The sequence below is a fragment of the Dermacentor silvarum genome, chromosome 3, assembly GCF_013339745.2.
Source record: "Dermacentor silvarum isolate Dsil-2018 chromosome 3, BIME_Dsil_1.4, whole genome shotgun sequence".
Lineage (NCBI taxonomy): Eukaryota > Metazoa > Arthropoda > Arachnida > Ixodida > Ixodidae > Dermacentor > Dermacentor silvarum.
In genome coordinates this window covers 182175750-182200923 of record NC_051156.1, presented here as the reverse complement: position 1 = coordinate 182200923, position 25174 = coordinate 182175750, and the positions used below count along the sequence as shown (strand labels likewise).

At 43.8% G+C, this 25174-nt stretch overlaps 1 protein-coding gene across 1 annotated transcript in view; it reads left to right on the top strand.

The window, feature by feature from the left end:
• Positions 1 to 2152: 2152 nt before the first annotated feature.
• The window catches only part of LOC119446195 (eukaryotic translation initiation factor 3 subunit C-like), a 31175-nt gene continuing 8153 nt past the window's right edge, over positions 2153 to 25174 (top strand). The window contains 14 exon segments of the mRNA XM_037710556.2: positions 2153 to 2293; positions 2933 to 3040; positions 3745 to 3810; positions 3982 to 4058; positions 4605 to 4726; positions 5921 to 6092; positions 7615 to 7718; positions 7819 to 7925; positions 9338 to 9470; positions 11461 to 11723; positions 13167 to 13341; positions 15600 to 15758; positions 20590 to 21099; positions 23834 to 23959. Of these exon segments, the coding sequence (XP_037566484.1) occupies positions 2946 to 3040; positions 3745 to 3810; positions 3982 to 4058; positions 4605 to 4726; positions 5921 to 6092; positions 7615 to 7718; positions 7819 to 7925; positions 9338 to 9470; positions 11461 to 11723; positions 13167 to 13341; positions 15600 to 15758; positions 20590 to 21099; positions 23834 to 23959 (2109 nt within the window). The 5' untranslated portion in view covers positions 2153 to 2293; positions 2933 to 2945.

Sequence of the window (25174 nt, the reverse complement as noted above, 5' to 3'; positions counted from 1 at the left end):
CACTTTCACCACTACTAGCAGAACTACTGTTAAAATATTTCTGGAATGTTAAATATATTCTGGAATGGGAATTGCAGAGAACAGGGAGGGAGGGGTGTTTTTTTTTTTTTTATTCTGAATTATATGCACTCCTACCACACTTTTGCAAATGTTAAGCAGGGTATGCTGGGTGTTTCAGCAATGACAAGCTGACTATTAATGTAGGAAATATGAAACACCAACTGGATGATGTGAATATTATGTTTGGTCTCCTCGCCTTGATTCAGATCACATAACAGCCTCGTACCACAGAAACATGATCAAAGCATTGCAGTCCATAAAATCTTCATGCTGTATTATGATTTGAGCCAAGAAATGCAGTCTTACAGCAAAATATTTGAGCCATAAAGAAAGCAATAGCTAGCGCCAAACTTTTTTTTTTTTAGATAGAAAGACTGGTTACTGTACTAATTTTTCAATGAGAGATGCATGCAATTGTATATCTCACCAGAAAAGTCTTTAAAAAAAAAAACAAAAAAAAAAAACGATGAAATGGATGACTAGGGAGGGGTCGTTCAAACTACTTGATATAGCGAATTTTCGGTATAACTAAACTCGACATGGGCAGTGCCAATCTTACTTTTCGGGCACTAAACATACATTGCTGCCTTTGACGCATACAAAGCCATAAAAAGTGTCAGATTACCGCAATCGATGCAAATGCACCCCGTATCGCGTTTGTGCTATGCGGAGGAAGCACGTGCTGATGAGAACATTACTTGCCTGTACAGACGCATCCGGTACTCGATCAAGTGCTTCGCGACGAGGTCATTTTGCGGCCATCTGCTTCCACGGGGTCCTCCGCGCACACGAGAGAACATGGCGCGTGAAGGCGGCAGTTTCGATCTTCGTCTTTATGTGACACATTTTCCCCAAGCCGCCGCCTTGAAAACTCATATTGTGAAAAGCTCGTGGGGATCGATGTTGTCAGAACGTCCGTACTTCCTTGGAAGTATCACGTAAAATTAAGCCAACGAACACTGAACAGCGTGAATTTTTACAGCACTGCACGTGCACGGGGCATTACCACGTGATCTGCTGCAGCACCTAAGCTTGCTGGTACCACCTTGAACCTCGAGGTGCACCTTCAGCTCAATTAATCACGTCACCATGCACAGTTTGGACATTGAGGAAACGTCCCTGGCTGACAGCATACCGGACGTGATGACGGTCCAAGACAAACGTCCGCCGCCAATCATTCCTGACTACATTGTGAACGTTTTCACTGTGGTGATTGTTGTGTTTGTGTCCATCGCATTGGTCGTCATAGGCCTGTCCTTCGGGCAAGACGTCGAACGTGCCATCAAAGGTATCGTCAAGGAGATTGACAATCCAGACCTGCGACTCAAAGGCAACCACGTGATACCGCTCGCTGTAATGAACGCCTGATTTTAGTCATGTGATTACGCCGGTTTGTGTCACCTTTACGGTACTGGTTTGGCGTCATGGTTCGACGGAGAACGTTCTGTGCACTGTGTAGTACAATGCCGATCGCCCTGGTGACGCAAGCTTCTGGAACTTGCTGCAAAACCTGGTTCGATTACTGAAGACACCCATCCTGGAGCGGTCAGATGGTGTACAAGATGTATGACATTAAATACAAGCAATGAATGTTACATGCAGCTGGTCACCGGACAAACAACCGCACAAGAATATTTTTGTCTTTATTAAAGCGTCTAGTCGTGATCAAAGTAGACTACCAAAGCTGTACACGCTTGTTTTACAAATGAGGCTGCTATGCGGGCTATGCTGCTACTTCGATAAGTACATGGCAAAATCACCGAGATTACTCGGCGGTTTTGGTATCGGCTTTAATTTTGAATCACCCGACGTTAAACTCTGTAAACCCTCCGATAACATCGAAAAGTCATGACTACATGCAGTGAATGATGTGAACTGCAGTCTGCACGGACAGCTACTACTGCGACCACCAATGGCTACAATACCGTGTGATATTTGAGAGCATAAATTTATATATACAATAGAACTTAACATAAACTTATTATGGGCTACAATAAGCTTATTCAGATAACTTTTTTTTTTGCAAAGTTAGCTGTGTTTTTGTTTCGGAGCAGTCTCTCCAGTTTTGAACAATGTTTATTGTCTATGCTAGCAACATTGAGAAAGCAACTTTTGATATTTAGGTATTTATGTTGTTTTGCTGCGTTTCCTTCTCTCACTTGTGACTCTGTCGCCGTGTTTTACGTGTGTTAAGCCTGTCTTGGAGTTTGTGAGCCTTCTTGCGAGTGCGAAAGTAAGTATTGTTCTTATTAGTAACACATAGCTGACATTGCGACTGGTGATTAACGGCGAGAATGAGTTAAGGATCGTCAGCTGCTTGTTCATGGCAACGCGTCGTCGTGAGCGGCGGCATGGGAGCCGGCGTGATCACACAGTCAGTGGTCTTCAACATTCGCATAGTAGCTAACGCTCGAATTCTCGTCATTGTATAACGCACGCGCATCGTACTGCTCTGCATGAAAGGTTCGAGACGCATTCAGTGCAGCTGAGGGTGGTACAGTACATGTATTGGCAGCCGCACTAGATCGGTACTGTTAGTGCATTGGTTGTCGAAGTAAACTGTCACGTTGCTAGCCGTATTTTATTGGCGTCATGAAAAATCACTGCTGTACCTGCGAAAAGCTATGCCGACAAAAATGTTCATTTTAAATGTTCAGCGAGTTGTTTTCTTATGTGCAGCGAACTTATGATCGACACCAGGCACTGATGCAATATGGCACAGATGTGTTACTTCCTTTGCGGTGTTGTCAAACTAGATCATATACTTCGAGAGAGCAGATTTATTTGTTCTGCGCTTGTAACGGCTGGGCCACTATTTAACCCATCAGGTTTAGACCGGTCATGACGACGTTCTCGTTGACTCCATGTTCAGGTAACCGCCCAACATGAGCAGATTCTTCGCCACCGGATCGGACTCGGAGTCCGAATCCGAGTCATCGGAGGAGGAGCAGATCCCGCAGAAGGCAACAGCCATCACATCGTAAGTAGTGTAATCAGACATGATCATACATGGCATTGTATTTTGTTTACTGATTGTAGTTGTCGAACTTGAGCGCACTAATGACTTCAACTTGTGATAGCGGTTGCTGTGTAACTGTAAAAACACTCATTGCCAAAATATGTGGTGTGTTTTTGCCATTAGAAGTTGCGTATTTCTTTGTGACACTTTAAAATATGTTGCTAATGTAAAGCACTGCCAGGCCATGGCAAGTTTGTCAGGGTAAACCCTGATAAGCCGAGGCAACAGACTATCATTTTCTAGGCTTACTAGAATGTGTCTATAATTGCCAGGTAAATTCACATACATTTGGAGCATGAATTCTTGGAGACATTGATTTAGTCTGACCTGACTAGGGAGGAAGATACTTGCTAAAGTAGCACCTACTTGAGGTGATGTAATGTGCCATGCATGTTTCCAAATCGCCCGTTTCTTGTTATGGTTGGAACACGCATGAAATTTTATTTGTGGAGTACAGAGCACAATGGGAAGTAAAATTCTCGAGTCTTCTGTGAAGCCGGAATGTATTTAGTTTTGACACTGACCGTGTGACTATAGTGCACAAGAGGGACGTGCTATTTTTGCTTGTAGCTCTGTAAACATCTTAGGAATATCTGTAAGAGCCCTATCATGTATATTGTTTGTCTTTGTATTGAGCAGGAGCCTCAGTGTGCTTTTCCATGCAGGGCCTATGCCTTCAGCGATGACGAGGAGGAAGCGAAGCGTGTTGTGCGCAGCACGCGAGAGAAAAGGTGAGCAAGGTTACTTTTGAGTCCTGAGCATAGCTGTTTCCCCTTATGAAGCTTATGCCTGCATTTCTAAAGCAGCTGCTGAAGCACTCTTTCTTCGCCTTGGAATATAAAAAGCTATATTGTGGTAGTGACCCTGGCAGTAATTCGATAGTGGCCATGATTGCTTTACAGATTTGAGGAACTGACGGACATTATTAAACAGATCAAGAACCACAAGAAGATCAAGGACATGAGCAAACTTTTAACAAGTGAGTCATTTGTTTTATGGTTGAAATGTCATTAGTTGCGTGCACAGTTGGGCACCTGGTGCTATTATTGACTCGGTTCAGTATGATGGTAGAGCTCCAAAAGGCATAAAACTGAATTCGCCATAATATTTATGAAATCAATTATAAGTTTGATGCCATGATTATACTAATGTTTTTACTTATGCATATTTGGATTTTCAAATTAAATATAGGCAGCTGTGGCACCAAATCCTTGTTGTAATGTTGCCATTAAAAAATGCAGAAAGTTCACTTCAAGAGGCAACTAAAGTTGCAGCCCACATTAAACGAGGCTGGTGGGAATCGTGCTGTAATGCATAGCAGTGCCGTAAAAATACATATGAAGTAAACTAATCTATTTCTGTGCGATGTCATAAACTCAGGAAATTCACTTATGCTTGCTGTCCTGACTGCCCTGTCCAAGTGTTCTTCTGTAAATTTTATTGAGCAGTGAATTTACTACAGCAATTTGGTTTCTGAGGCATCTTGTGCTTGTAACTATCTGTATCTGTGTACTTACTTTTTCAGGTTTTGAAAACTTAACAAGGGCGTTTCAGAAAGCCAAGGTAGTTATTGATAAGGAAGAGGGCGGCAACATTCCGAAATTTTTCATCCGGAGCCTTGTTGAGCTGGAAGATTTCGTGACTGAGGTATGAATTCTATGCCATATGCCATGCATGGTGCGTGTCGGTTTTGTAATTCTGCTTTTATGACGCATTTAGCCTTGGTAATGGGCTGATAAGTTGATGCTCTTGTTCTGCATAGCAGGTGCCCATTAAAGATTCTACAAGTTTTAACTTTATTGTTGTTGACTTTGGGTGGCAGGTTAAAGTGTTCGACATATACCAAGTGTATTTTTTGAAGCCAAGGAGCAGCGAAGTCCTACCTGCATTCGAGGCATTGCTTTCGATATATCAGTCCCCTAAATTTTATTTAAATAAAAAAATGCCTCCGTGGTTGTGCTGATTGTCCCAAACTGTAGGAGGCACATCTTTCAGAAACTGTTAACTGGAAAGTCAATGTATTTCATAGCACATTTTACGGTCACATATCTCGAAAGTGGTGCTAGTCTTACGATTTCTTCTAGGTAGACATGACTTCACTACTCGTCAGCTTCACTTTTGCAATTAGAACTTGTGCTCCAATGAGTAAATAAAATATTAATTAGCACACTTTCGCTGATTAGTGAAGTAATTTTTTTCCATGCTAATGTCCGCTAGCCACATAGCCTATCTGCAATAACATCAGGGGCCTAGATATGACAATTTATAAAAATGTCTTTTATAGAAACACCTAGTATAACTTCTCTCCAGCAATCATTTATTGCTCCTGCAGATGCTTTCTGCTGTTCTGGGTATGAAACATGCAGGCTACAACATCACTTAACATAAAGCTGTCAGCTTTATTTGCAAAGGTCCATCTGCTATTTCTTGTATTTTAGCAGGGTGCTGTACAGGAAACCAAAACAAGCACTTTGATGTTTGTAAAAGCAAGGAAGACAGGTTAGCTGTACCAGTGTAACTCGGCACACTAAAAAGAGAGAGAGAGAGACACGTGCAACGCGGATGAGGGGATTCTTGAAAAACATTGCTACCGACGTCATTCTATTCACTAACTGTTCTTGAAATGAAAGAAAACCTAATTTAATTGTTGACCTTCGTTTAAAACTGACCATTGCTCTTGCTTATGTGTTGGGTGGTTGGACGCTCTCAGAATTGGTCCCGGTGCTGCAGTTAGTCTTGTGGGATTGTCTTGTGTTCGTGGGATTGCATCAAGAAGGAGAGATGAAGGGCTTCCTTTCATTTGACTGCTGCATATTGTTTTCACGTCTCTTCAAACCACAGTGCTGGGAGGATCGTGATGGACGTAAGAACATGTCCAAAAACAACTCCAAGTCGCTGGCCACCTTGCGGCAGAAGCTGCGCAAGTACAACAAGGACCACGAGGCCGACATTGCCAAATATCGCGAGAATCCGGAAGAGGAGGATGAAGAGCGTGACGATGATGAAGATAAGGGTGAGTATTTAACCTGTTTTTCACTTTATTTTAAGGGACATCGAAGAAAAAAAGATATGTTGAGCTATATTAGTAAATTACGCCCTTCTAAAAGACGAAAAAAGCCCTTCTTACCGTGGGAAGAGGCTTGGTAGGCTAGAAAATAGGCGAAGACGAAAGACGGTTGGTGACACCGCAATGAAGTTCCCGCACTAGCTCATCGTGAAAGCTTGGATTTTGATGGTTTTTTTCTCAGGCCTAGCTAATTTTTGATCGGTACAGAAAGGAGCAGCGTAGTGAATCGACATTGGTGCATTTGCCTGTTCTTCCACTGTGCTTGTCGGGCTGCATAGATAATCCAGTCTAGAATGTGCCATTTCGAGTTGCTCTTTCGAGTGTTTGTCACTTTTGTTGCTAGGATAAAGTATTTTTCTGCATATAACCCGCATCCCCAATCGCAACAGCCCGGAAAGGAGAAAAAAATTTAAAAAATCTGCGTGTATATTTTGTTGAAATAACTGCATACAAGAGCGCTCGCATCTTTGCAAAAACAGTCATTTGCAGATGCATGACTCGTCCAAGTTATATTTTCGGCCAGTGGCTGTTTCTCCCCTCTTCAGCGATGCTGATAATCTACAGCTTCGGCGCTGTAAAGCGATGGCCGTTGAGCACAGCTCATTGTGATCCGAGTTCTAGTTTGCTGGCCCAGCGTGCACTATCGCTACATGTACTTCGCTAAATACTAAACGCAAAGTGGCGACCTGTAGTAAAGAGGAGGCGAATGGGCGACCATGAAAGCGGGGAAAAGGGAGTTTCAACATGCAGGGATAGTGGAAGGGTTGGGTTCCCTAGAAGATCACTAAACTTTGAATGGTGGAGAACCTTGCCTTGAGGTGTGTGGCAGCGTGCCCCGCGTTTGCATCGAGTTGCGGCTTCAAGACAGCGCACACCTCGAACAGTTTAATTACCTTCTAGGGGAACCCTATCCCCACCCCTGTGGTTCAAACTCTCCTCTCCCTGCCTTCATGGTCGCCCAAAGTGAAATTCGCATATAACACGCACCGCGACCTTACTGTTAAATATTTCAAATTTTTGGTGCGGGTTATATGCACAAAAATACGGTATTCATTTTGAACTTTGATTCCCTTCTCTGTAACTGAAACTGACTTGAACCTTGCATATTTAGCTTTGTTGTAGTTGTAGAATACTCACTGAAATAAAGCATAGCCAACAAAGTTTTAGATTTATTACTTTCTTACTTCCCCTAATTCGTTATAGGCCCATAAGTTCATTTACATTTGACTGTATATGCCTTCAGTGTCCTTTAATAAGCAGTATTGCATTTTGTACAGCACAGGACGGAGATTTAAGGCGTGATCCTGTGTTCATTTTATAAAGTACTACACCTGAATAATGCTACAGTTTTGGTCAAGTCATCTTTGGTGCTTTTGGCAATGTGGCATATTAGTTCCTTTTGTTCTAGGATTGTTTAGACCTTGCAGAAGTGCCTGCCATATTAAGAGAAATGTTACACATTATTCAGATTCCGACGTCGATGATGAAATGAGCTTTAAGAAGAAGGTGTCCTCCAAAGCTGATAAAGATGACGCCAAGGCCAAGTTTGTCAAGGGTGGCTCCGATGATGAGGTAAGGCTTTTGTTGCAGCTTTTTGATTTTTTGCAAAGCTCTTTTTCATCATGTGCTGTGCCCTCTAACTTTGCACTAAAAAATTTATTTTTCTTTATAGTCGGATGATGATTCTATGGACTGGGGATCGTCAGATGAAAGTGAAAGCTCTTCATCGAGTGACGACGAGAAGTATGGTGGAAACCTGGCGAACAAGTTCTTGAAGAAGTAAGCATCTGTGATGTTATGTTGCTCACTGTCTTGTGTAGCATCACCTGGTGTAGTTGCTTAGTGGCTGTGGTGTTGGGCTGCTAAGCACGAGGTCGCGGAATCGAATCTCGGCCATGGCGGCCACATTTCGGTGGATGCAAAATGGGAAAACACCTGTGTAATTCGATTTATGTGCACGTTAAAGAATCCCACGTGTTCCAACTTATTCCGGAGTCCCTTGCTATGGCGTGCCTGATAATCAGATCGTGGTTTTGGCACGTAAAACCCCATAATTTAATTTTTTTTTTGTAGCGTCAGAAGTTGTGCAATCTGAAAAATGTTTCATCACTTTGATCTGAGAATAATTCTTGTTGTCGTTAAATGAACAAAGCCTTTGCTAGAAATGTGATCATCTTTGCTAAACCTAGGTGATTCAAGCAGTGACTTTTGATGATAGGTGATACTCCAGTATTAAAAAAAGAAAAAAGATTCTTTTAGTTGGTTAGAGTTACAACTTTAGTAGGGGTGTGCCAGCAGTGATTTTTGAGATCGAATTAAATACGAATTGAATGGTGCCAAAAGCAAATTGAATCGCATAACAAATACTTTTTGAATGGTGTTTGAGTAATGAATAGCCATTATCAAAATGATATAAAACGATGTTCCCATTCCAGTTTTCGTGGGGTTAGCAAGTTTATGTCATTACATAGTACGCTATGATTCATTGTTTATTAAAAGCACAAATGGGGCATAAGGAGCGAACAAGTAGTTCGCATGCACAGGGCTCTTCAGTGAGTGCGAATGATCGCTCTACATACTGTAAAGTATGGCTACCTAAGTGACGTAGCCTGCTCCACTATGCAAGTTCTCATGCTTTATGTCTGTGCTATGCTTGCAGGGGTGAACATTTACCGTACTTTTCCTCCAATTTTATGTTTATGTGGGTGCAGTTGACATTTAGAAATAATAGAAGAAGAGTATTCGAAAGATATTCACATTTACGAATAGGGACGATTCGATTCAAATCCAAATCAAATAGGACACTATTTGATTCATTATTCGAAAGTTGTGAATATTCACCTGCCCCTAAACTTTAGTTTGCCACTGGAAGCAAATACAGTCAAACGTAAATGAACTTACCTAATAGGCATATAACGAATTAGGGGATGTAATAAAGTAATAAATTAAAAATTTTGTTGGCTATGCTTTATTGCTATGTCTATTGGATAAACTTTAGTCTACCCAATAGACAGTGTCAGTGTATCACGTTTTAAGGACTTGTCCTTCTTTTTTCCAATCTTATACCCCAGTCACATGGGCACCCACGAACTCCTTTAAACTAGCCCATTTGTCAACTTAACTGACTTCTGTATGTGAACCAGTTCCACATCAGTCTGTTAATCGCCTCTGTTAATTTACCTACCCAACAGCAGAGCTGGCGGCGAGAAGGACGAGCAGAAGGAGCAGCGTCGTCGTGAGAAGAAGCGGGAGCAGAAGGACAAACGCCGAGAGGATGACGAGGAAGGCTGGGAGGAAGTCAAGGGCGGAGTGCCACTCATCATGGTTGGTGCCGTCTGTTGTTGCCCGTCTCAGCTCTTGTAGTCTGCTCTGGCGCCTGTCTAAAGCTAAGTGGCGTGCCATGTTCGTACCGTTGTGCTGGCTGGTAATTTACGCAGTGGAAACGGTAGGGAAGATGCAAAAAGTTAACTTCCATAGAAGCATGGAACCTGCTCTCTAACTTATTGCACTAGCAGTGAGAACTACAGGTTGTCCAGGAACAAGAACCAGAAAGGCTTGTCCTGCTATCTGTCGTACGACAACAGCTAAAAGGACAATGGAGGAATTAGTTGCTCACAATCTGCAAGTCCTCCTCATTTCTCTGATGTACACAGATCGGCTGATGCAACCCATTGCACTCACTTCATCTGTATGGAATTGCTGGCTTGTGGTGTTTGATACACCTTGTAGCGTTTTCTGTGTTTATCAGGTTTATTTTGTACAAAACCTGACTACGGATCAGGAAGAGTATTAAATGTCCTTTTGATTGATCGTTTTTTGAAATAAACAATGGATTAGCTGAATATACATTATCATCACAGCTTATATGTTGTCAGCTTTTGCAGAAGGTAAACCTGGAAACCGCTCTTACAGTCGTTATTCAGAGCAGAGAAATAAAAAAAGTAAAACCTGGGCAAAGGAAAAAGTTTAATTGGGTGCAGTGCTCACAGCTGTCGCTCTGGCTTGAACGAATGCCACTTGGTGTGCATGGTTGTCAGATGTGGGCTTCTCAAAACTCTTTTTTGATAGTTGGTCAACTTCTCTGGCAGCATCCACTGGTCCAGCGAGATTTGCATTGGCAGTTGGCAAGGTCCAAGGACAACATGATATGACAACGGGATATGATATTTCACTTTGGCGAAGTTCATTATAAGTGCGTAGTATATAATACAGAACCAATCTTGGTGAAGCCACAGAGCTGGTAATGTAGCCTTTTTGTTAGCAGCATTTAAACGGCACCTAAGCAGACAAAGCGTGCACATCGGGGTGTTGCTATGATGCAAGTGCCAGCACGCAGTGTCCGAGATTTTGTTGCACGCCACGGGCAGCTGCAGCCGTGAAGCGCCAGGTGCACGGGCTGGCTCATGTCGCCACACCTGGAGAGCCACAGAGACCAATCGGAGCATGCGGTATTTCGATTGTCTACTATGGCGAAAATGTTCGTCGCGACACCCTGTGGCGGCCGCGGTATCCACGCTACAGCGTGGCCTTTGTTATTGCAGAAAGTTGTGCCGAGGAGCTGCGTGCTAGGTCATGCGTTACTTCTGGGGACCGGTAATGGTGGTGTTCTTTTCAGTTTCAACATCAAAAACGTCTATTTTTGCGAGCTTTTCGTGAGGCTTCCGCTCGTATTTCAAACGTCAAATTTTCCACGTAGGCTTCTCTATATCTACATTATCCTAAATTAGGCTTTTTATGTGGTCTAAAATTTTGTTACAGTTGGTCTTCAAGCAGGGCTTAAGGAATAAATGCAGCTGAAAGTACAGTATTTTGTTTGAGACCCAGTACAGATGTCTTGCAGACAAAGAGATATGGTAATTCGCAGTGAATAAATTTAGCTGAGCTTGTTGGTGGGACGCTGCTAGTACGCGCAGTGCAAACAGACGTGGACACTGGCGAGAATGAGATGGGATGCAGTGCTGTGCCCCATCTCGTCCTCACTTTGGTCGTTTTCTGTCAACGCTACATACTCGCAATCCTCAGTGACTAGATTAGCCGCAGGTGACGTGTTTCTGGAAACTGCGAAGCTTGAGTAAGCCATTAAGCGATTGCTTCTAGCAGTATTGCTATATGCTCGTGCTATATCTGACCTTATTTTTTTATGTTTGTTTGGAAATGCAAGGCAGCATTAAAGTTTCCAGACAGCACCTGTCATGTCTGGTCGCAGTGTTTTCGGTCCTGTTTGCAATGTTGTAGCAGTGGGGTACAATTTAAATCTACTGTAGCTTCACAAAAGACGCAACCACTTGCTGATGGTTAAACCTGGAATATGCAGGAGAAGCCCAAAATGTTTGCCAAGGATGCAGAGATCAACCACCAGGTGGTGCTGAAGAAGCTAAATGAAATCATGGCTGCACGTGGCAAGAAGGGCACTGACCGCTCTGAGCAGATTGAGCTGCTGAGCGAGCTCCTGGCCATCTCGCAAGCCCACAACCTCGGCCCAGGCTTTCAGCTGAAGATTGCCTTCGCTGTTGTGTCGGCCATCTTTGACTACAACCCCAACATTGCGACCTGTATGAAACTTGATATGTGGCACAAGTGAGTGGAAGTGAATGCACACTTCTCTGAAGTCTTGCATATCAAGCTGTACTGATTGCATGGAAACATTGCAATTTTTCAAATTATATCAAAGGAACACTCAAGGAAGGCAAGTTAAATATAGACCTCCCCAAACTTGCATCTCCCTAGATTTGCTTATCGCCAAAGTACATTTGTAGCGCATGCAGATGAGGACGCAAGAGGGTACATGAAAGACGCAAGACGCAACACGGCGCCGTGTCTGTGTCTTTCATGTGCCTTCTTGTGTCCTCATCTGTATGCGCTACAGTATTACTCCAAGATGCCATACCAACGAGCCCGCCTTGCAACCTTGTTCAACACATTAATCAGTGCAGCAAAAGTAATTTTAATGGGAATAATAGTTCATTTTCCCAGAAAGATAGATAGGCTATGATGCCACCTGTATCGGAAACAGCTCCATCTAATGTCAGATTGTGACAGTGTTGAGCTGGTTGCTGACTATCAATGAAGCTCATTGCAATCAATATAAAATGACAGTACCCTGTCAACTGTAGGAGGCCTTTCTTGAAGAAAAAGGCACTTCATCTGAAAACTGCGTGGAATCAGTGATGCACTGGTGTCACATGTTGACGTCATAGCCATGCGAGGAAACTTCTGAATAGAAAGTTTGGCTTAGGCAGATGATAGATAGCTTGTTGGCTGTGTTGAAATGTGACATTTCTGAAGCTTGTTACTGCAGCTAAATTGTTGCCCTGATATTAATTTTTCTGAGCTGTGGTTACCTGACTGAATTATTTGTGGTAATTTAAGCCGATGGGGGGAGAGGCGTTAAATGTGGATTCTATTAATTTGGCCATGAAATAACTTTTGAACTAAATACTATATGCATTTGAAATACTGTAGTATTTTGTGCCCATATTTCGAAGGGCTGTGGAAGTTCCTTTTGTATCATTTTCTTTTGGCTATTCCAAACACTCACACATTATTTATCTTTTTCCCAGTGACTGTTTTCACCCGGCTAATCACTGTTACAAAGTTATCGCTTGGCACAAGGCACACCTACATCTATCACAACTTTCCTGAATGTTGTCGCCGATTCTGTAGGAAAACAATATCTTGTCTAATCAGATTGCATGCATGACGTGAGTAGTGGTGTACATTCTGGAATGTATGCAAGCACCAGCGATTACGCTGGAATGTATGATGAATCGTGTATAAATAGCCGACACTAAAGCTGAGGTACATTTGTGACTTGTTTGGGGCACTGCCTTGTTCGTCACAATTTGTGACAATATTGGCCAGAGGTTGGTGAGCAGTGAGACTGTTCTGATAATAAGGGGTGTGCTGTTCTCGTCAATCCTCGAGCAACTCTGTGGCCCGTGGTACTACTTGTTCTGAATGCAGTACCCCATCAGTACAGCAGTTCTTTCTGTTCAGTGCAACCTTCTGTTGTGTGCACAGGTGCCTGGAGTTTATCCACATGCTCCTCGACATTTTGATTGAGAACAGCAACATATCCGTTGGTGAGCACGTCGCGGAGGAGTCTGAGAGTCTGGTGACACCACCGTACCGAGTGAAGGGATGCATCCTTACCGTGGTTGAACGCATGGACGAGGAATTCACCAAAATTCTTCAGGTGAGATGTTGCTTCCATTGTGTGATATGTCTAGGTGTACGATAGGGGTAGCCTAACTGCTGCTTGCGAGAGAGACGTGGCCACTTGTGGCTCACTGCTGCCACCTCTGTCAGGCGTTCATTGTCTACAATATAAATGTGCTATTTTGTACTAGCTTTTGCTATGTTAGGCAGTTTTGGTGAGCTAGCTCATTTGCTGCTTTCAGAAACTAGACCAGTATTTCTTAGCTAAAGGGACAGAGTCAAAAGGCAGCCAGCAGCATTAGTGTGTCAAACCCCTGTTTTTTGCTGGCACTGTTGAGCAATACATTCCTTATTTTAAAGATTTTTTAAACAACTTTTTGAATGTGCCTGCCTGGCTGTCATTGCCATATGTGCGTCTCCCACAACTGAGGACCAATGCTTGGATTTCGTTGATGCCACAATGGTTACATTGCAGACAAAAGCGAAATCTGTACTAGTACTTTGCTGTACACAAAAACAGTGGTTGTGCTCAATTGTGAGAACGTTGGGAAGCTTTCACGCACTAGTAAAGACAATGTATTCATGGTAACACACAGAACTCTGAGCTAAGATGCAGTACTAAGAAAGGAGTGCACAACACGAATGCTGCGTCACTTGTGTCGTGCACTCCTTGCACTGTCCTTCGTCTTAGCGCTGAGCTTTATTTGTTACCGTGAATCTAATCCAACTAACCCAACTTGCAGTCTTAATTGAAAAATAATGCAATATCCTAATTTAATATACAGTAGAATCTCATTGCTACGATCCTGTTTCGTACGATCTACTCCCGTTGCCAACGTTTAGGTTTGAGGACACAAAAAATGACCCAGTACAGTTACGCTTCTTTTTTTTTATGCGTTAACAAGTTCCTGGAAAACACAATCTTCTGGCACTAATGTTCAGTACATCGCCAGACTGCGATCGTATGATACATTTTCTGGTGGCTAGATCCCATGTGAACTAGAAAATATGCGAGGTGTGCGCTGTTGAGAACAGTAGGTGCCCGCCGCGGCAGCTTTCTTGCAGTGCTCGCCTGCCAGAGTGTAGCAGATATCCTCGCATACTGTTGCACGCCGCATTCACAGCTATTGCTGCCAACCCTATTTGGACAAGAATCTTCAACTATCTGTTTCACAGAGCGTGTGGCGTATAGCACAGTTGGACGCTTTTATTAGGCGATAACACCAACACGTCGTCAATCCCTGCTGCAGGCGGTGCAAAGTGAGCGTCATGTTTTGCTCTGGCGGCACCGTATGTCGCGGGATCGAATCCAGGCCACGGCGGCCGCATTTCGATGGGGGCGAAATGCGAAAACACCTGTGTACTTGGATTTAGGTGCACGTTAAAGAACCCCAGGTGGTCCAAATTTCCGGAGTCCTCCACTACGGCGTGCCTCATAATGAAATTGTGGTTTTGGCACGTAAAACCCCATAATTTTTTTTTTTTTTTTTACCGTATTCTGCTGTCTCCCATCGGCTTGATTTCATTTCGGTTTCCTGTGGCAGTCTTTTATTAAAACACCACGCAATAGGAAAACAAACAAGCGTGTGCGTCTTGGGCCACTCGGGGCCCCACCACCCTGATACGACTCGGTGTCTTGTGCCACAACGTTTCTTGCTGAGTAGGCAGGTCGAAACTTCCCCTAAAATGCCTTGTCCAAAGAGGCTGTATACGTATTCTGAGGCAATCTCTTTCGGTGACACTCCAACCTTCTGTGGTGTAGTACACGGCAAGTTGGACGATTCGAGCACCTTTGCTCAACCAGCTCAACAGTTCACAGTTTGCTCAACCAACCAGTCAGTGCGCACTGATAGCGATATCTCCGAAAGTGACTGTCTGAGAATACGTCCCCTGCTGACTCAGGTTGAATTCGAGGAGTACGAATGTAAGCTTGTCGAAGCTGCAAGAACGATAGTGCACGTCTCGGGTTGCTCGGGCCCAACCAGCTCGCCGCATGTCAGCATCTTGTACTGCTACGATTTGCGCAACACTTCGCCTTACGTAGATGTCAACTACAGTTGAGTACGCCAAATTTTTTGCTGACTTCTTGTACGTTTTCTTGGTTAGTACGCTTTTTTTTTTTCAATTTTTTTCGAGAACGTATGAACGAGGTTCTACTGTATTAAATTGAAAGCTTTAGTTTAGGCTTATTTCTCAAGTAATTTCAACAGTACAGCAAGCGCTTTGTGTTCGTTTTTTTCCTGTCTGGCACGAGTGCTTTCTCTTATGTTTCATTCTTGCATCTCTTCCATCCAGGGTTGTGATGCCCACTCGCCAGAGTATGTGGAACGCCTGAAAGATGAGAAGAATGTCTGCATCATCATAGAGCGACTGCAAGGTTACCTGGAAGGCCGTGGGTCTGCTTCGGAACTCTGCCACGTCTACCTCCGCCGCATTGAGCACCTCTATTACAAGGTGAGGAAATGTACCAAGTGACGAAGGTTCTCTAGAATGTTTTTCTGTAGAGGTGGGACACATTGCTTTAGGGATATACCAGGCCTTCAAATGTCACTTTTTGAAGCGCTCAGAATAATTTTATATTATACTTATTTCTGCAAATTGGTTTAGGTAACCAAATAGGTGGAAGAGTCATGTGGTAATGACACAGTTGACAGGCTCCATTGCTGTGATCGTAGCGGCTGCAACACATGAGCACAGCCAAGAGACTTGTGCAGCGCTCTCATCTTTTTTTTTTTTTTTTTTATGAGCAGCACCAGCGTATTTAGCCTTATTGCCACACATAGTCGGCGAATTCCTGTCCAAGTCATGACGTCACCATGATGTCGATGAATCCACGCCTCACCTTCCTCTCGAAACCAACTTTAGCATCACACTAAAATATCTTGCGAGTGTTTCTCTACCTCCATAATTGGTAATTCGGATCTTTTTATAAGCGAGAAGCATGTGCTAAAGTTTCTTTGACTACGAATGATGCAGACATTCCAGCATCTATCTTGGTGGAGCTTGTGGACCGTGAATGCTTTAAACACATGTCATCTCCTGTTGAAAATGCCCGTTTTCATCCTGCTTTTTGGAAGATTTTCAAACAATAACCGTATCTCGCCATGTGTGATTATAGTATTTACCCAATTCTAAAGCACATCTTTTTTTTTAAAGAAAATTGAGCGAGAGATTGTCTGCGCAATGCAATCGGACACGAAACCAAAACTACTTTAGTGACGTTTGTATGCTTCACTAGAAAACACGAATGTATTGCAGCGAAGCTGACTTGACAGACTGCGACACATATTAGACCATGGGTTCTCAAAGTGGGTTCCGCGGAACCTACGGGTTCCGCAGGCCCCTGCTCGGGGTTCCGCGAGCCACTGATAAATTTTCCCTGGTCCCGCTCCCGACAAGTGTCTAAAACGGCGAACACGAGGTGCGCTTGATCCAAAGAACCCCCATTACCCATGCCCGAGTGTCAAAAAGCAAATCACAGTGCGTAACAGCAACGCGCGAACTGCACAATAAATACGCAAGCAGCTTGTAGCCACCCAACCTCTGAGAACGGGCAGCGCGCCTAAGCTTTCGCACTTGAATCTCGGAGGCCGTAACTTACCACCATGCGCCTTTCTCCATTTTGTAGATGGGGTAGGTGCCGATAGCGTGCGCACTGACCTATACGTTGAAGGGGGGAAAAAAACGCGGAGCACCGCAAATGCGCGCCGCAGAAGAGCAAGAACGGCGTCGCGTCCAACCGAAACGAAGCGGCGCAGTCCGCATCGCCGTGGTCCTCGGCGGCAATCGTACGCGGCACGTGACTGACAGCAACGCCGAAGCGCTTCGTGCCTAATTGTGCCTTTAAAGCCTTTATTCTTTTGTTTATCGCAGCGCGTAACACCGCGTTGGCGGCTAGCCGCGTGCCTCCGTAAGTGCGTAGTCGCTATCTCTGATCGCGTCGATAACCACCGCAGTTTCGTCCGCAGCGGTTGCGGCAAATAGTAGTTTCGTTTTCACTCGATGCGCGCGTCGGCTGCGTGCCTTCACAACTGCGTAGTCGCCTCCCATGGCAGCGTCGATAGCGACCGCAGTTTCGTCCGCACTTCTTGCAGCGAAAGGTAGTTTCATTTTGACTTGGTGCGTGCGTCAGCCGCCTGCCTTCTGAACCGCAAGATCGCCGTCCATGATCGCGTCGATAGCGGCCGCGGTTTCGTCGACAGCGGTTGCGGCAAGCAGTAGTTTAGCTTTTACTCAGTGCAAAGCTGTCAAAGATAAAAAGCACCGGCTACATCGCGATGGAGGGACAATTTGTTGGCGAGCAGCAGAGTGGCGAAAAATTAATCGGGATGTGCGCCCGTTGGTGCAAAGCGCGTCTCAGATGAAAACGCGCGCCGCGAAGGATGTCGCGAGGCCTTCGCAATCAGTCATGAGATGAAGAGAATTTCAGCTTCCTTACTGGTCTTGCGCTAAATAGAAACAAGATTTGACGATTCATTGAGTAAATAAAAGCGTGTTGACGTAGTGCAGCATTTGTTTGTTTTCTTGATACCCTCGATAATTCGGTTAAATCGGGGGGGGGGGGGGGTTCCTTGGCACTTTATGGAGCTTAGCAGGGTTCCCTGGGATGAACGTACCTGAGAACCCCTGTATTAGACCCTTGGCCATTTTTCTTGCTAAAAATCGGGTGTGCATAAAATTTATGCTATGTTTAGGAGCTTTAATGTCATTTCTACGTTAGTCTTCTACTTTTGAACACACAGTAAGTGGATGTGTATTTGATTTGGGGGTGTGTTAAAATCTGGCAAATACAAGTGCCAAATGAATCAGCCGGGTGTTTTGTCGATTTTTCTGTATCTTGTTTGATTTGATGAGCCGGATAATTCAATAAATTTCATCGGTCCCGTAGGGGTCGAATTAACTGAAGTTGACTGTACCTCATTTGTATGTTTAAGGGGGACGCGGGTCTTTAGGATAGAGAAATCGCGAAAAAATAGTTTTTTTTTTCTTTTTTTCAATTTTGTCATATTCGTAATTATTGGGGTGGGGTCCCTTCCACCCATAGCCGAAGTTTTGGGCCTTTGAGATGCATAGTTTTAAAGAAGTAGTTGGCAAATAAATGAGCAAACTTGATGTGGTTTCTTGTGAAAACATTGCAAAAAAACGCTCTTATTTGGCGGCACCGCATTTCATAGCCGTCCGCCATTACGTGGCCATCTTGGCCTCGTTTGAAAGAGTGATCCTTCAGCTCTTTTTCTCGCCGTAGATGAGCCTCATGCGTCCCAACAATGCAGTCAAAAGCGCAAAAAAAGTAAAAAAATGAATGCGAGCTCGTCGTTGGCTGCTTGTTATCATGTGGCAAAATGGAGGCTTCTCATTGGCCCGCGCGGCGCGTGTGAAGTTAGCTGCCCGCATATCGTTCGTGCGGGCCGCCATTTTGAGAGCGGATAAAGACGCGCGCGGTCGTGCGATATGCCGCCGTATCAGAAGTACTGCACCGTCCAGAAGTTCAGAAGAAAGCGCAGGGAATGCTTTAAAAGGCTAGCGGAACTCCTTCGTTTCACCGACCATAACATCAGGCAATGGCGCGCTATCGGAAGGCGAATCAGCGGAGGCACCTACGGCCACCTCAACGACGTCGGGCGAGTCCGCGATACCCTCTGTCGGCTCCCTTGGAAGTGGCGGCCAGGAACAGCGACGGAGAATTGACGCAACGTTCCTCAGCAAGGATACGTCGGGCAACGGCGCGCTATTGGAAGACGAATCGGCGCATGAGACGACGGCGTCGGGCGAGTCCACAGTGCCTGCTGCCGGCTCCCTTGGAAGTGCTTTTTGCGATTTTCTCAGTTTCAATTTTGCAGCCTGTGTGCAATCTTCTGATCAGGTTTTCTCAGCTTCCACAAGTCCAATTTTAATCATTCTTCTTTCATTTGAAACCTTAGGGCTCAGTAAGTGCCGTAAGACTACCAAATAATGCAAGGTAAAACTACAAATTAAAACAAATGACAATTTTGATCTAAGTAATTATGCCTGTACTGCCAACATGAAGTTCAAATGATTACAACTTTTGTTCTGGAGAAGCTAGAATGACAAAACTCGTCTTAGGGCACTCCTTGACTAGTGTAGGTTGTAATGGTAAAGAGTACAACAAAAAATATGCCGTACATTTTTTTAGAAACATGACCAAACAGTTTTACCAAAATGTGTCTGTTAAGAAAGAATGGTATGAAATACATTAAAATAAGCTTTATATTTAAGACCTGCACATAAAATTACATAAACCTAGAAATTTCATTCTAGCTCAAATATTAAAGAAAATTATTCAAAACCCCACATATCCCCTTAATTGTGCAGGAAAGGTGAGAACTTTCCAGAAATTAGTTGCTACAGAATTATTAAGGATTGGATCACTAAAGAGCTTACCCATGTAGTGATCCTTAGAGAATAGGTCGGAGGACAAAAAGTAAAGAAAGGATTTTGATCAAGCTTTATGTCCCATAGCAACACAAGGGCTGTGAGATGCCATAACGCAAAGCTCCAAATTAATTTTGACCACTTAGTGCTCTTTTATGTGCACTCAATGATCGGTACACAACTTGCTCTGGGATGAAACAATTCAGTAATCACACTAAAGATGCTTATTAGTGCAGTGACTGGTTTGCTTGTTCGATTCCTGCTGCCTGTGTCATGGCTTTCTCTGTAGCAGTTGCACCTGAAGAAAATCTCATACCTGCCAACTCTAGAAAATTTTCTATAAAGTATACAAATCTGGGCTCGTTCTACGATTTTCTGAATGTAACGTCAACCTTTATGAAAATCAAAGTTGTGTCTACGAAAAAGTTTCGCTCGTCGGTCTCCGACCATGCCCTTGGAAATCGGTGAAAGGATATTAGAGGTGCACTTGCTTTGAGAAAGTTCCTGAAGCAAGTGAAATTGGCAACAGCAAGGTTGCTTAAAAAGTTGCTTTGATATAAATACAATGCATAGTTAAACCTCAATATAACAAAGTTGGTAAAATTGACACTTACTTCGTTATAACGACATTTGTTTCTATTGTAACTAACCTTCTGTGTAAGTAAGGGGTTGCCAACCGATTCGTCTTACATGGAAGGGGCTGTAAAAATTTCCGGATGATTAGGCAATCAATGTGTGTGCTTAGGGTAAGCTTAAAATAAAATGCGTGCTGTTCCCCCCCCCCCCCCCCCCCCCCCGCCTCTTGCTTTGTTGTTGTGTGTGCGATTTTTATGAATTTTGAAGTGCACAGATTGGCAGGTATGCAGTCTAATTGCCATCTTTTCTGTGGCAGTTCGACCCAACGGTCCTTGCTCAACGCAACAAAGCAAAAGGTGGCGACACCATGGCTGAGAAGGAAGACACGGAGACTGAGAAAGTGGCGGCTGCGACCGAGAAAGTGGAGACTGCGACCGAGAAAGGGGAGACCACGACGGAGAAAGTGGAGCCTACAACAGAAAAAGTGGAGTCTACAACTGAGAAAGAGGCGGCTACGGCTGAGAAAGCCCCTGAACCAACAACAGCGGAGGCACCGGAGTCGAACGAGGCTGGTGGCGACCAGCCAGCTGCGGTGCCCGAAGGCGAGAAGCAGCCACCCCCAACGCCGCCCAAGAACAGCTTGGAGGAGATGGAGCAGCTCTGCAAGTTCATCTATGCCAAGGACAGCACGGACCGAATCCGGACGCAGGCCATCCTGTGCCACATCTACCACCATGCACTGCACGACAACTGGTACCAGGCACGCGACCTCATGCTCATGTCTCATCTCCAGGAGAGCATCCAGCATGCAGACGTGCCCACCCAGGTATGTGTGGCACTGGCATATTTTATGGATTCTGCTAGCTATGGTGAAAACTTGTAGATATATCTAATTTTATGAGCTTATTTTGATTATGAGGTCTGTTAATGTTTTGTCTCATTTGGTTCTAATTTTATACAGGTGTCTCTTACTTAAATTCTTGAAAACTTTTGTAAAGAATATTTTTCAGATTTAGTTAAATCAGTGGCTTCTGCATCATTCAAGAAATCCAGTTACAGTCGAGTCCCGCTAAACGAAATTCACGGGACACTCGAAACATTTTGTTGTGGTGGAACTTCGTTGACGCGAAATTGGTTTGTATATACGTACGCCAAACGGCAAAGCCGCGAACGAAACTGAAACTATCATCCGGGAAATCTTCGCGATGGCGTGGGGGCAAAGGTTGAGATGTACCGAAGGCAGTTGATAAAGTGTCAGCTTCACAAGAGTGAATGCATTTCGCACTGCTGTTACAGCATTTTTCGTACATTGCGGCCGACGCCTAACCCAACGCGCGTGCCCGGCTGATCGCGAGACACTCATTTTGCGGCACATGCACCGTCGCAATGAAGCGGTTTGAATTATCACAATTTCACTGCATATTTATGACAAAGTCGGCAAGCTTGCGCTTACCTGAAGTTTTATTTCCAGAAGTCGGTCAGCCTGGATTACTTACGCTTCACGGCAAGCAAAGCCGTTACGCGAGTCTCGCAGTCCATTAAAAGAGCCATTGCAATGTAATTGTCATGGCAGTCACCATAGTCGTGAGTTCTGATAACATTTCTGATGAGGTGAAAAGGATCCATTACTTTCAAAGCAGTCGCCGGAGTCGGTGTGTCTAGCGGATTATCATTTTCCCCAGACGACGAGACGTTAGCATCTTTTTGTTGACAACTGCGGCTGCGGCGCGGCCAATTGAGCGCTATCTTGAAAGCAATCTGCGACATGCACAAAGTGAGCGCCCGCGCGGGCCTGATCTTCAAAGCGATCTGCGATGTAGGCAAAGTGCAACTAGTGCCGGTAGAGTCGTGTGATGTGTGCTTTCGATGTTTAGTTCGCGGTGAAGCAAGAGACGGCACAGAGGTCAATTCGCTCGCTGCTATTGCCACGCCTTCTCACTCCAGCGTGCTGACACCAAGTTTCCGTGGTCATCGAGTGAGATGTGTTTATGTTTACCTGTGCGCGCCTGACACTGTGCTCGGTAATTTAGTTAGCGAATGTTTACAAGTTTATACGGCCAATAAAACTACTATCCTTAGTCCGTATAGCTGTCTACTGATCTGCTATCGCAATCGATGCTTCGCCTTTCGGGCGAAACTGCGGGATTTTTTCCTTCCCCTTTTTGCTTCGGTGATCATATATGCCTTCTACTCGAGAGAGAGAAATTTGTGCTTCTTCGTTGGTGTAGCCATTTTGACCGGACACAGACCACAGAAAACAACCGTGATTGCGGTGATCCCCTGCAGTCTCGCGCAGGCGCGGGATGACCACGCGTGGCTATGGACTGCAGTGGCTTAAATCGGTACTTTGAATTTGATTTTGTTCGCGAAAACCTCGTTCAAGCGGACATACGATCGTCACAGCTTTGGAAGGGCCTTCTAATTTGACTACTCGGCAGCTCCAATTTCAATTCAGTCCCAGTTTCGTTTTCGTAAAGTTCGTTGAAGCGGAAATACAGAATAAAGCGCCTTCGTTATGAAGGGACTTTTTTGTATTATTTTCTCTGGGCAGCTGACGGGGAATCGGAAAATCTTCGTTGTGGCGGAAATTTCATTGTAGCGATATTCGTTGTAGGGGGATTCGACTGTGTCTTATTACTTGTCTATGTTATTACTGTGTCTACCCTAGAACAAGAGTTGCAAGACTTGCGAAATCTCGCAGCTCTGGATTGGATTTCTTGATGGGAACTTGAAGCAATTAACAATGGCTGAAGGAGGGATGTCTCGGGCGGGAGCCAATGTCTCGACAAGGGGGGATTGCCTTTGTCAAAGCAACAACTTTGTGTAACAAGTTGTGGCCCTGAACAAGACAAGTCCCCCATAGGATTCAGGCTTTAGCCTCTCATTCATTCACTGATCACCATTATGGAAGGCTTTCAAGAAGTTTGATCGAAATTTCTTTGGTAAGGTAAGGTTGATTTGATTATTTAACCCTTTGACTGTTACGTGGGTCTCGGGTGTGTCACGGCAGTTATTACCCTGTGTAGCTGTGCAGGGCTTTCCTGCAGTGCGCAGGTGATGTCTTCCTGAAGACGCCCCTCTTATTTTTGTCAGGTGTCAAGACGTTGCTCCTTATTCGTTATCTTCATTCTCTTATTCATTCACTGATTACTATTATGGAAGGCTTTTAAGAAGTTTGATTGAAATTTCTTTGCTAAAGTTGATTTAATTAATTAACCCGTTACCCCTTTGTGGCTTACGCGCTTTCCTGCAGTGTACAAGTGATGTACGTCTTTGCTAGAAATCAACGGAGAGAAAAAATTTATTTTGCTTGTGATTTGATGTGTCGTGGTGCCATCTGTCTGCATCTTGAAGAAGTATTAAAAGAGCACAACTTCCTGATGACTCACCGGTGGGTCATCACGTACAGGAATCGGAATTTCGAACAGTGCTGCCACAGCAAACATGTTAAATTGACTATTTGCAACCTAAGGTTCGTATTGTCTGTGCTTGTGTGAAGAGATCACGCTTATGTCTGTGTCATTTTAAAAATTTTGTTTTCTCGACTTTCTTCTGTCCAGATTATGTACAACCGAGCACTGGTTCAGCTTGGCCTTTGCGCATTCCGCCATGGAAACATTCGTGATGCTCACAATGCCCTGCTGGACATCCAGAGTGGGGGCCGTGCAAAAGAAATGCTAGCCCAAGTAAGTTGTGCATAGTTTCCTGTTTGGCACAGGATCTTTTCAAATCTTCAGGCTTAATCTCTTACTGCATGAATTTTTATTTTCTTCTGAAACAGTTAAAGTTAGACAAGCTTTATTTAGGCCACATTCGCCTAAACCAACCTCACTTTTCTAAAGAAACGCTTGATTGTGATTTTATGAGCCAGAATTGTGCGTATCTTATATGATAACACCATGCAGTTATAGGTATATTTTGCGACCATGCAAAAAGCACATTTGAATTGCAGAATACTTGCAAAAATTATCAGAACCACTGAAAAATCTTGACACAGTGCTTTAAGAAAGAAGTGTATTTCTCACAGTTCAAGCCAGTACAAGTTTAATTAAAGTTTGATGACATCATCCTTGATTAAATAATTGGTAGCTTCAATACCTAGGCCGTATCATTTATTGACTTTGGTTTTATGTTAACTTTTGCTTTGCATAGTCTTTAGGAGCTTCATGCATGATGAAAGAGAACCTTCTTCCTCGCCCTGTGAGAGTTATTTGTTGCTGCTCTTGTTATTGACGCCTGTAAAACGGCAGGCCCCTTGCTATCTTCATCGTAAACACTGCTGGCATTTTCATTTTCTTACCTGTTCTACAACAACATGGGTGCTAAGGAAAAGCATAGCCCGTACAAACATGTTTTGCCACAAAATTTTTTATTTCGCGAAGAAACAAATTACCTTCCTCCATAAAACGACCCATAACTGCATGCTGTATCAATTAATGGTTGCTTCACTGAACTGCCCGAATGTATTTCTCAATCGAAACATCACAGTAGGCCAATAAATAGTAAATAAACACCCTGATATTTTTGTCCGCTGATTTTAAGTGTATAAATTGTGAAAATAACCTGTTTATTTATTAAATTTTTACACATTGTGTCATGAGCTGATGCCGTACATTTTTAAAGAAAATATAAAGCAAAAATTATTTTTAGTGTTAATGCTAAATTCGCTGTGTAGTAAATAGTAAATAAATAGTAAATAGTAATAGTAATAAATAGTAAATAAACACCCTGATATTTTTGTCCGCTGATTTTAAGTGTATAAATTGTGAAAATAACGTGTTTATTTGTTAAATTTTTGCACATTGTGTGATGAGCTGATGCCGTACATGTTTAAAAGAAAATATAAAGCAAAAATTATTTTTAGTGTTAATGCTAAATTCGCAGTGTAGTAAATAGTAAAT